Genomic DNA, 12,500 nt, shown 5'->3' with positions numbered 1-12,500 from the left:
CGTACTCGTGGGCCGGTGGTCCGTAAACGGTCGGCGGCGGGGCGACCGGTGGACCGTACTCTTCCGCCGGTGCCGGTGCACCATACTCGGGCTTCGGGGCACCGTACTCGTACTGGGGGAGCTGCTGTTGCTTTGCCGGTGCCAAGATGCGACCACGCGGTGGTTCCGGTTCCGGTCGTGCACAGACGCAGCAGATGCCGCACGCAAACAGAATCTGTGTGGGAGGGAGCGCGAAGGGGCAGGACGGAAAGAACAAAAGAAGCGTCAGTGCGTGAAGAGCTGGAATGGGATCCGGTCCTGCGAGTGGAACTGCTTGAGTTCGCCTTCCAAGACGCGTCCATTGATGCGCTGCTTTGTGAACTCATTTGTTTGGGATTAGTTCGCTTGGTTTACCCTTTTGGTGATATCATCTCATCGCTGTTGTGATTTACTTTGTTATGTTTTATATTTAAAAATAAGTGCTCAGCTTTAAGCCTTACATCGACGTTCAGTTCGCGAAACAAAACAAAAGACCAAATCCCATCGATGTTTATCAAACATTTCGGGTTAGCCTGATTCTCGTGGAAGAGCCCAGTAACGATCAGCTGTTGGTCAAATAGACCGAAAATCTGACGCATAAAATTAACGTGCATGGAATGGAAGCTTTATTCTAAGCCAGCGCCATTCACTGGCAATTAGTTTGCATTTGTTTGCTGCCTGCGTTGCAGAGCTCGGACATTCGCTTTTTGGGAAGCACCAGCCACCATCGTCAGTAAGATCGATCTATCAACAGCAAAGCGAACGAACGAAAACGAATTAGTGTCATCGCGAGCGAGCGTGTATCCGCTTGGCTGCCTGTCATTGTTCGCTACGATAAAATGGCGCTACATTGAATAGCGTTCTCTCGGTATCCAACGTCAAATGCGTACCCTTTCCCCCCCTAGTATACCTGTGATTGCGTGCGATGCGTGTGTCGCCAGGCGATACATCCGACTACAAGCTACATCCGATAGCGAAGCTATCCCGGGGAGCTTCTTCTTCCACCACAAAAACCACCATCGCCCCCGTGTTGTTTGTGCGCTTCTCCGTAAAACACCTGTCAGTTTCGGTTGTGTCCTCGCTCGCTTCAAACCCCATGCCTCTGCGCATGGTTTCATTTTGTTTTAATCGACAAAGACCTGTCCAACACAACGCGCTCTGGGGCTGTTCCGCATTGGAAAAAGATAGCAAAAACATGGCGCCCAACATGGCAGCGCATCGTTGGGTGGCTTTTTGGGAAATTTGCATTATGCACTGTTTACCGACGATGGCGACGGCGATGGGACCGAAATCGGTTCGGTCAGAAGCCACCTCCGCTGTGAGGCACACTGGACGCTCTGCTAGCTTCTGGCCTGGCCTGGCCTGGGCTGCATTCCATCGATAAGCGAACCCAATTAATGCGCTCGGTGACGATCTCGGTGTCCCGATATGTTGTTCCCACCATGAAAATCCTGCCATCCACGTGTCTCGTTGGTGGCCACGCGCGCCGAGGGAGGTTTTTCGGCCATCATCACAAAACCGTAAACCGTCCGTGCACCCCCACCCGGAGCCAACTGACCACCACCTGACCCGTCGGCCACCGAAACGAGCCGTATTGTAAAATCGTTTCGCATTATTGCAACACATAGCGCTGTCGCGGAGCGTGTGGCTTGATTTGAAATGCAAGTGGCGGATCCTGGCTAGCGTCCACCCGGGGCTGGATGCACTTTTGTGCACGACGACGGCACCGCAGGCCACGATATTACGTGTCGTGTCTCGGTTATGTTGTCATTGTTCGGTCGGCTGGCCGCGAGCGCTGGATTAATGCATTCGTGCGGCGAGCAAAAGGAAAACACATGAGTGCGACCATGGCGTGGCCTAGCGTGGCAGCAAAATGGAGATTTGCAGTCCAGTGCAAGCGAATTGTTGGCACATTGTTGGTGCACTTCCGTGGCGGTTGTTTTCTGATGTTGGTGCATCATTAGCTTTGCTGGGCCCGCCGGTGCCGGCTAATTTAATCCGTCGATGGTCGCGTCGCAGTGTGCCGGAAGTTTGTGAAATTTGCGTCGCGTCCGCCAACGCGCCCGTTTCGGTTCACATTAGTTTCCATTGATTTGGCGCTAAATGGAATTATCGAGATAAATCGATTACTGTTTTGCCCGGAGTTGCCCGCACACGGTAGATGGCTCACGATGGAGAGCATTTTGGGGTGGCTCGAGTGGTTGGCGATCACTTGTTAATCACTCATCGATTGTTGTATCGATTGTACTTTTTACTGATACGCTATGGTGATAAATATGATGTTGTGTTTCATTTTACAATTTTTAAATAATGATAACAATAATGATGATATGATATTTAAAAATCAACATAATAATGATGATTTTTAAATATTATACTACAAACTTACTCGCCTTCAAATATCGTTAAATCCTACGCGATTGATTGTAGTATTTTTTATAACCCTTAGGTAGTATTGAAAAAATCGTTGGTTGAAAATAAACCAGAAAAAAGTTTTATAGTTCATCATCTGCTGCAAGCAAACGCTGCATCGACGCGAGGATTACAGCTGTTTGTTTCCCGAGTTCTCCTTCTAAGTGACAGTGAAACATTAAAACAAATGTACTCGCTAGCTTCTGTTTAGTAATTTACACCGAATTAAACTCAGCACATCAATTCCATTCCCATCCCACCATTTTGGGCGCAAAACACCGTAACTACCGATGGCGCACGGTGGCCAACTCCACGTCAATGGGTAACCGTTCCCCCCCCCCAAAAGGCCCACCATAAAGATACCGGAAAAGGGCAAAATTGAAAGGACCATAAAAATTAAAGTCGACAGTAAAGTCGAGGCACATAATTGTGGCGCGGAAATGTGCCAGTGAAAGGCGAACGGTGCTGGTGCTGGTGCTGGTGGTGGTCCGGAGAATCGTAAAACACTCGCCATCCACACGGGAGGCGCGTTCGGGCGAAACAAATACCATATTGGCGACAAACAGGGCGGGAAAATACGGTGAAAGACATTTTTGTAAATAAAAAAAAGCACAAATCCACAATGGCGGAAAGAAAAGAAAGGAAAATAATCGATCGATCCACGGCTCGGCGGCGCGCAGGTGTAGCTACAGGACTTCCGGCCTTCTGGACGGTTTCATCGCTTAATCCCCGGCGTTGCTTTGCGCCGGTATCCAGATGGAGTCACGGGACCGGTGGTCGAACCAAATCCGATCCAAATCCCCAGCGAAAATCCTTTCATTTCCCCCTTCGCTTCATCCGCCTCATTCCTTTCGCTCGCTACCTTTTGCGACTAATCAGTGGCTGTAACGAAATTGTCACTTTCAATCGGTTGATTTTCAACAGAATGAAGCAACAGAATCGCCAACAAAGAGGAAACAGGAACACCCGCGGTGGGAGTGTTTGATCGAGCTGAAAGCTTCCCGGAAATGAGGCTACGCTTTCGGTATCCGGCCTCTTCTTTTTTTTTTGTTGCCCCAAGATCCCATGCAAATGAGGTGGCATGGCTTTGGACTCTGTCGGAGGTGAATCCGTTGCCCGATGCAAAGATGAGCTGCTCACGTGGACCGTCCGGGGGAAGGCTAGCGAAGAAAAATGGCCGGAAGTTTTCCCATCCCCCTCGAACTCGAAGCATCCTTCACTTCGCTTCGCTATGCCATCGTCGTCTTATCCCTCGTCGTGACCTTTGGAATCTCCGCGGAAAACGGAACGGTGTGTTCGATATTTATTTAAATGTGTCTGCTGCCGGAAAGAAAAATGGCTGCACGGTTGGCTCGTCCACCGCCGCCGTCTTGGATTGATGGGCAACAGCCGACCGGGGTTCTTCGGTTGCCAGGCGATCAGCGAAAGCGGGAGGATTAATCCCGCGTCCTGCTGTTAACCAACTTTACGCCAAACAGAGCAGAAGGAGGACCAAGGCAGGGAGCTCCGGGAGCTGCTTCAATTGATTGGTTTGCCGGCCCGTCACCGTCGTAACAATGGTACCATCTCCCTCCCTGGCGCGTGTCGGGCTCGATGGGTGGAAAAATGGTTTTCCGAAATGAAATTTATTACCCGCCGCGATCTACCAGCCCACCCCCGGTGAGGCACCATCCGTAGGACCAAGAAGTGGTAGGCGCGAACCGTGAAGAAAGCGAAACAACCACCAGCGCGGAGTGTTCGCGTTCTTCATGCCTCCTTCGATGGTATGAAGGCAAAACGTGTCGTGCTTCGTGTTGCTCGTGAGGAAAAACTTTGCGTTCGCTTTTCTTTCCACGGTCTTCACGGGCGCCTTCGAACAATAAATGCGGTCGAGAGGTACAAGCGATGCCAGCATAAATCTCATCCCCGGCTTAGTGTCCGTAGCTAGTGGCAGCTCAGAAGTGTCAGAAGCCGTTGAAGCGTTGAGACAGAGGCAACGGCGGAAAGTGTAAAGCACTTGCAGCACATGCTGAGGATAGTGATTGTGGCCACAGGTTGCCCTCGCAGGGGAAGAGGATGCGTTGGATAAGAGTCCTTCGTCATCGGTCGATCTTGAAAGTGTTTAATAACCAGCACAACGACAGTCTGCTGGTAGTGTTTTGGCTGCGGGAATAACTGACGAAGAGTAAAGTATTTGTCGAGAACGGCAAGGTCGTCCTGTAAGTTGAAGTTAATGATCTTCTACACTCTCTTGTTACAATGAATTGCCATTTCTCAAACTCAACTCAAACTCTAACGAAACAAAAAACAAAGTCCAGCAAACTATTTATGGTCACTCGATTGCCCACTTGCTTGCTAGCTAGTGTCCGGAGTCTGCAACAAAATCGATGAAGCTGTATTGCAACCAATTGGCTGCAAACGACCCCAACAACCTTTGAACGAATTACGAGTTACAGAGCAAAAGAGTGTCCTTGTTAAACGGTAAACCATCGCTTCATCTATACAGTACTCGCTACTGACCAAAGAGAGGAAACTGTGCGTTAAACTGGACTTATCTGATGCTCGAAACGGATGGCTGAGCCCACACACGACTCCAATACGGACATATCCCTTAATTTCGGTCCCAGATCCTGCCCATGATGATCTGTCCGTGACCGGCCGGATACTCGGAAGCAATGGATACGTGGAAAACGGAGAAACAAACGAACAGAAAAAAACAGCAGCATATAAAAAAAACCAGGAAGAAGGAAAACCAACAATCCTTCGTTTCCTCCTAGCCCCCGAATCGTGCGTGCGAATGTGTGAAGGCGTGAAATTTTAATGACATTCCCGGTACCGGCCCTGGACCAAAACCCATCTGGATCGGATCTACGGTGGCGGTCATGGTTGACCAAATTGGTTACCGAGCCGTGCGCTTATAATTGTCTGTCCGCAGCCACAGCCGGTGACAAACATCTCAGCGCAAGGGTGTGCTTTTTTTTCATTGTGGTGGCGTGGCCGCTTGTGGTTTCGAGGCGTCGCTGGCGCTGGCAGAGTTGGTCGGTGACACAATTCCCGAATGGTGTTGTGGGTGGTGGAATGGTGAAATGAAACAATTGGGTGTTTTTATGTCACCGTAGCACACACCGAGGTTATCAAGGCGCAGGAGAAACACACAGTGGCCAGCTGTTGACTTAGGACCGAGGGCAAGCACGTGCACCATTTTGCGGAGAAAAAAAACTCGCCCTTCCATAGACCCACTCCAACATCTACTACATTTAATCAACGGTTTCGGTCTTTACCCTCTACCCTCTGCCCTCTGGAGTGTCTTTGCTGTCAAACTGTAATCTACTTCTAATGATGATTGGGAAAACATTCATCCGTTTGAAGTTTGCTTGAAGGGTCGTGTGGGAAGTTCAAATGAAGGGGTCAAACCGAGGCGAAACGTTGGTGCGCCTTGCCGTCGAAGACAAATTTTAAAAAGTTGAGCAAACCCCCTTCACTCCTCTACGTAGTTGCACGCGTAGTTTTTTTTATTCACTTTCGCCAACGCTTGTTTCCCTTTTTGCTGCGATTCGAACCTCCCCTCATTTAGTTATGGAATCCATTTTCCTTTCGCCAGCGTTGCCATTGAGCAGCGGTTGCCTTGATTGCGGTTGCAATCAAAAGTTGATGAGTCAATCGGAAGCTCACTACCAGCAGCACCATCACCATCCCTAGTTGTTCATAGCGATCGGAGTCTTCGATCGGGAAAAAGGGGGCAACCATTTTGAGGAGCGCGATGTGAAACTGATGTCGACGATGACGGTTGATGACATCGCTTCGTTAGCGAACTAGTGGTTAGTTTCATTCCTTTGCTTTCTTCTGCCAGAAACTCTATTACATCCCAAATGCAGCCATCAAACAGAACGGAATCAACTGCATCAGCATCATTAACGGGAAGACACACTCATTATGCGCGCGCGTCGAGAACATTTAATACGTTCAGCATAATTAATCGTGGGTAGCATTCTCATTAAGAAGTTGCTGCAATCAATGCTGGTTCAATATTTACCTCGCACAGCATTCCATTCCACCTCGGCGCTCACAGACTCTCTACTTTGCTTACGTAAAGCGTTCAACTCATTCATGTTTTTTCGTTTGTTGAATATTTGCTCCAGTAAGTAAAAGATATTAATTCTATCGCCATTGCACAGGCCGAACGGCGATCCATAAATCCTCGGCTTGAAGTTGGTTGACTTTCACGCCCCATCCGGAGTCATGATCAATTGCCCAAACTGTCGCCCAAAAAACATACGGTTTTTGGCCGAACCACAAATGGATTTCCGATTGCATGATTTATTCCTGCTGTCAGCCGGATGAAAAACCGGCGCGGTGAGACGAAAACTGGTTCTCAAAACCCTCCGTCAGTAAGTCCGCCAAGTCTGGGCTTTTTGTTCGCTCGATCGGTTGGTGACTCCTGTGGCGCTCCGCTCGAGTAGCCCCGAGGACAGTTAAAATGGCGACGGCGACGAATCGATAAGTAATTGAGAAAATTTGCGGGCTTGCCCTGCAACTCCACCTCCAGTAAAGGCACCAAGTCTGTCCCAAGAGAAGTGTTTTGTAGCAGTTCCGTTTCTGGTGGTAAAACGGAATCCGAAGAAACGGTCCGATAAGACCGGTCCGGGGCACCACAAACCCATACCACATGTTGTTTCAGATCGTGCATTATATTCACACATCATGGCGCCATCATATTTACATATAAAAAGCATTTGGCGGTCCGAGCTCGAGGCCACAGGCAAAGGATCATCCGGAAACGCACATCAATCACGCGCCCACGATTGCCAGCAATCCGTTCTGCGTTCCTGCGATTTTCTCGCTTTTTCCCTCCCGCTCTGGCGGTGGCCATCATCGGTACGTAGGTCTGTGCCAGGACGAGAACACACGACAGCCTCTGTTCCTCATCTATATGAAAATGATCCGATTTAAACGATTACCACCCTCGACGCAACTGCATACGCCAGCGGAAGGCCAGTAGCATCCGGTGCTAGTACTCAGGTCCAGAGCTTTGTGTGTCCCAGTATCGGTGGCGCCACAACACGCCAGTTGGCCTTGTCGAACGTCGGCATCGAAAGCGCATCGAAGCGCGTCCCCTTAGTCGTCCGTGTGGCCGAAGCGTTTCGTCCCAAAAACCCGGTTTGGGGATGATGATGTTTTTCGATAAACACTGGCCACGGCCACTCGTCACAACGAGGACGCGTGCCCTAAATGACCAAACACCGTGAGTGAGCACCTCCACATGGGACGGGGGAGGCCAATTGTCGGGAATTAGAAATTGATTCCGTTCGTCCGTGTTGCGCTCGAATTCGATGCGAATGTTTTGGACATTTTTTGTTGTTCTTGTTTTTGGAGGTGGGTGGTGGGTGGGCTGGTGTTTGTTCGCAGTTCCTATCGTGGCCCACTCGAGAGAGTCCTGTCGTTCGTGGCCTGACCTGGCCGTGGTTTTCCGGTTTTCTATGTTTTATGCTCGCTTTGTTTGTTTGCTCGCTTATTTATTCATGTTGATGCAACTGCGTTGATTCTCGGTTTGATTTCTGTTTCCATTTCGATAACGAACGGCAGCACGGAGGAGGTAGCATGTGTTTTCGACGAGCTGTAGGAGTTTTTCGGTTGGAAGGCCAGAGACAGTTTAAAAAGGTTTGGCAAAAACAAAACGTTTTTAACTGTTCAAGATATTCCAGCATTTGCAAGCTAGTTGGAATCTTTAAAACGAATGGAATGTTTGCAAGAAAGGTTTAGTCGAGAAAAGAAATTCCGTTTTTTGAATTTTAACAAGAAAGATGTTGTGCAAGAGTTCGGTAAATTAATGTAAAAGCTTTAAATTTTAATAACTTTTTGATATAGCAAATTTTTAGTCCTGAAAGCAACATGTTTGTTGACTAAACCTTTTTTTTAATATATAAGGACGGGCGAGCCGTATGTTTATACCGACTAAACCTTTGTTATATTAAAAAGATCGTCAAATTTAAAGCTTTTATATTAATATATCCAACTCTGGTCCTTCATCATTCAAACAAAATCGAGAACCGAGAACCGTCTGGGGCCAATTCACGATCATCCCTATCGTGGATCCCATTTTATGACTCGATCCGAAATGGATCGCAAATGGCGTAGAGTCCAATAATGATTCAATCATCAAATCGAAATTATCGCGATTAGCTTGCCGCGAGCTCTCTTCAAAGCACATCAGTAAAATGTTAATCGTATTTCGCCAACGATGAAAGAAATTGGCTAGAAATGCTCGGGGACACGGCATGACACGACACGCGACAGCGGGGTCCATAACGTTGGCGATTGCTATTCCAGGCGGAACGTGAACGTGATTAGCCAGCGTGCCACCAGCAAGAACCTGCTGCCGCAGCACGTTTTTCAATTCCCTCCACCAACCGCTCGCGTCACAGCATCTTCGAATGGTGGAACGTTAAAAGGAATGACTGGCCTGGACGGTAATAAAGGAGGTAGCATAAAAAAAGCGCCAATCGGTCCAATAACACGATGCACACGACACACGGGCACACGCGGACAACGTCACTGTAAGGGCATTTTCCGCGGGATTCTTTTTAATGTTTTTCGGTCTGAGATCGGTGATGCGAATTGATTCTATTTTTCCTTTCGAAAAACAACTTTTGAGTGAATTTTAAAAGCTACCACCGATGATCACGCAGAGGCAAAGGATGATTTTCAACTGGCATTAGCAGTACGCACTGGACAGGACGGATGTTCAAAGTGCAACAACAATCAGCAGCAACTCACCAAAAAGGATTTCATCGCTTCACTTCACACCGTGGGCGATCGCGGTATTTTCGTTAACTGGCACGGGCACACACTTCCGGAAATCACGGGGAACTCGAACAGCCGCAAACCAATCGAGTGACATCCATCCGCCCGTTGCTATCTGCTTTTATATCGAACGTCCCTTCGACTGATGATATCGTGCCAGAGTGGAGGGGTCTTCTTCTTCGCCCGGGGACACATTGCGATGCAATTGAGCATCGCCTGGCGCGGGGGGGGGGGGACATAAAAATGCAAACGCAACAACAACAAACAAGACGCACCATTTTGTGGCGCTGACCATTCAATCCGTATCGCGGTCTCCCCGGGTCACGTCAGCACCTTCGAGGCATCGGGGTTGGTTGGTGAGAGTGAGAAATTGAAATAAATTACTCACCAGTGGCGTCCGTCCGGTGCGTCTGGTTCGGCCGCGATGGCCGCGGATCGCCGCGTTACCGATCGTTACCAGGCAGTGAGCGTTGCTTCGGGTTTTTGGGTTGCTGCGACAAATTCGCGGTACGTGGTCCGTACGACGGTAAATGGCATGAGCGAGCGAGCGAGCGCGCGCGTCGCGAACCTGGCATGCCGTCCACAGATCCCGTGACCGGCATGCAAAGTGCGTGATCCCGGGGTCGTCTGTTGCGTCGTCGTAGTGAAAGTGCTCTGCTTTGTTCCTCTTCTTTTTTTCCGATTCGTTCCGATCGGTCTATCGGTGCAAGGTGGCCGGCGGCGGTGGTACGTGACGATCGGTTGTGGCACCTGCGATGCGCGCCAGGAACATGAACTTGACCTTTATTAATTTCTTTTTAGTTATGAACATCATCGCTGCTCGGTCGCGTTTATGAGCCTATATCGGGCGCTATTGAAGTTATTTTAAATCAACCTTTTTCCTTTTTTTACCTAATAACGCTCAAATTTTGGAAGTGTTATTAGCCAGGAAGTGTCCTCCAGTTGACATTTCTTCATACTGAACGCTACAAAAAGTTCTATCTTTCAAAACGATATTATTTGCTATGAACAAGTAATGGTTATTTCATATTCAAGAATGCTAAAGTACAGCTTATAAAGCTCTGGTACAGGCATATTTATTTGATACATTCATATTTGAAAATTAAATGTTTTATTACTTTGCAATGGTTTACAGTTGATATTTAACAACGAATGCTAATTGGAATGCTATCCTTATGAAAAGCTATTACTATCTTTCCAAATTGGAACGAAAAGCAATAGCTTTTTGCTTTACTGTCAGTAAAATAGAATAATGCTTGATAAAGAATAGGAAGATTAGAAGTTCTAGATAAGATCTAGACCATATAGTCTATCCATCCACTCGCCAATACTGAGCATAAAACAATCATTAAACACGATCGTTATAGTTAAAGAACCAAGAGAAGAACTATTCTTACATTTGATCTGCATTGTTTTAATAAAATTTAAGCTGGGAAGCAGCCTCAGCTTTCCCTATTTCATAAATCGATAAATCTGAAACCTACTTCAATGATGTTCGAATGTTGTGGCTTTAAATATATCCTTTTTCCATTCAAATCTGATCCGCCTTTCTCTGAAAACAAAATGGAGAAAAATTCGCCGAAAAACGGATCCCATTACTCCATAATCCTAGTTATTTTGCTATGCAACGAACCCTTCATTGAAATCAAAACACTAGATCAACCCATACATCGATCATCGATATTTTCGACCAAACGCACAAAGTATGAAATTGTGGGAAAATTGTGCCAGTCCATGATGGCGGTTGTTTGCCATGGGTGCACCATTACACAGTATTCCTATTACTCAATCAATTGAATGCTATTCCGTTCCCTACGCTGCTGGATAATTGAATTCCAAGCGATACGATATGCAACGATTCATTGTAGGCCGGTTCTAGCTGTGCGCGATAAAAACTAAAAACTCTCATCCCGATTGGTCGCGGTGCACACGCGACGATTAAGTCCATGTTTATTACAGCATCAGTGTGTTGAGCCGACCGTGTAAACCGCTCACAATCGCGCGGTTGGACAAGGATAACAAAATTATAGAAATGGAATTGGAAAAAAACCGAAGCAAAAACGAACGCTCTGGTCGGTTGTGCCCTGCGTCCCCCTCCCTAAAGTCCACGCTCGAAAAGCTGCACCGAGCAAATGTTTGAAATAAAAATTAAATCAATTCCATCCCCCACAACCAGCGCTCTGTAATGTCCAGAGCCCGATATGTGCTGCTTCCATTCAGCATTCGGAATCATCAACAACGAGGCTCAGGGAGGGCGAAACAAAAAATAGATCCTCCAAGTTGTTCAACTGTCGATTCGAAGCCAGAGTGCACCCGTGCGAGCCGCCGACCGTCCCTTTAAGGTGCAATGGCCGCCAGCACTGAACCGAACCGCAACATAACAAAAAAAAGGTAAAAAAAAACAGCTACTGCCTTGGGGCAGGAACCGACCATGGATGAAATCGACCCTTCGGCGCTTGTTAAGGGCTGCCAGGCTGCCTAGGCTGGGAACCCTTGTGTGGCTCATTAAAAACTCCAACAACGTGGTCAGATCAAGCTGCATCAGGATCCGGGTGCAGATGCTTGGTATGGCAGGTGGTGGTATGCGATTGGAAAATCAAAAAAACGGAAAACCGAAACCCCCTACGCTCACCAAGCATGAAGTGATCAGGGAAGGGCTGCACCGCCTCGATTGATGGGGCGGATGGCGATAGTCGATCGATCGATACGATAGGCATGACATAACACCGAACGTGATCCTCAACCGAACGCTGAATCTATGCGATGGCCTCCGTTTGTGTCACTGTCCGTGGCTCTGTTGGAAGAGACGGAAAATGCATCACATAATAATGAATATGTGTGACAACCAATGTTCCAGCCGCCAACCTTTACACCCTCTGCTTTCGACCTACAGCATAGCATTCCTCGTGATCCAGAGAGCAAGGCCAACAATAACAATGTATGGTCTGTACTGTCGGCTGTGTATGGATGAGACGTCAGTTCTTTTCCATTCCGGGGAAGGTCGGGGTCGTTGCGTCTTTCATCTCAGCACACGAACTCCGCGTCTTTCTGTCGCCAATCATCTTGTTCTCGTGTCTCGCCACCCGGAAGGAACCGGATGTTGTCTGTCTCTGCTCACAGGACCCATCGCATTGGCAGCAATGCACCCGGCATCTTCTGCACTCACATGCAGCTCTGACATACCGGAACACGAGGGTGGCTGCTGCTGCCCTCGCTACCACGCCGGTTACGATATGCGAATGTATTAGCGAGGCCCGGGTTTTTTTCCCTCTCCTTCTCTCTTTCTCTAC

The 12,500-nt window shown here is 48.2% G+C and overlaps 2 protein-coding genes across 2 annotated transcripts in view; one reads left to right on the top strand and one right to left on the bottom strand.

Annotated features, from left to right (window-relative positions):
- The window catches only part of LOC126574358 (uncharacterized), a 9,811-nt gene extending 539 nt beyond the window's left edge, over positions 1-9,272 (bottom strand). The window contains exons 1-2 of the mRNA XM_050234509.1: positions 9,184-9,272; positions 1-214 (exon numbers count right to left, since the gene is read on the bottom strand). The exon at positions 1-214 is cut by the window's left edge and continues 539 nt beyond it. Coding sequence (XP_050090466.1) covers positions 1-214; positions 9,184-9,198 — 229 coding nt within the window. The 5' untranslated portion in view covers positions 9,199-9,272. The remainder of the gene's footprint in view (positions 215-9,183) is intronic.
- Positions 1-12,500, top strand: part of LOC126574330 (uncharacterized) — a 120,425-nt gene that overhangs the window by 52,053 nt on the left and 55,872 nt on the right. The window lies entirely within an intron of this gene.

This window comes from Anopheles aquasalis, chromosome 2, assembly GCF_943734665.1.
Source record: "Anopheles aquasalis chromosome 2, idAnoAquaMG_Q_19, whole genome shotgun sequence".
NCBI classification, from domain to species: domain Eukaryota; kingdom Metazoa; phylum Arthropoda; class Insecta; order Diptera; family Culicidae; genus Anopheles; species Anopheles aquasalis.
This window is presented reverse-complemented; position numbering and strand designations above follow the sequence as displayed.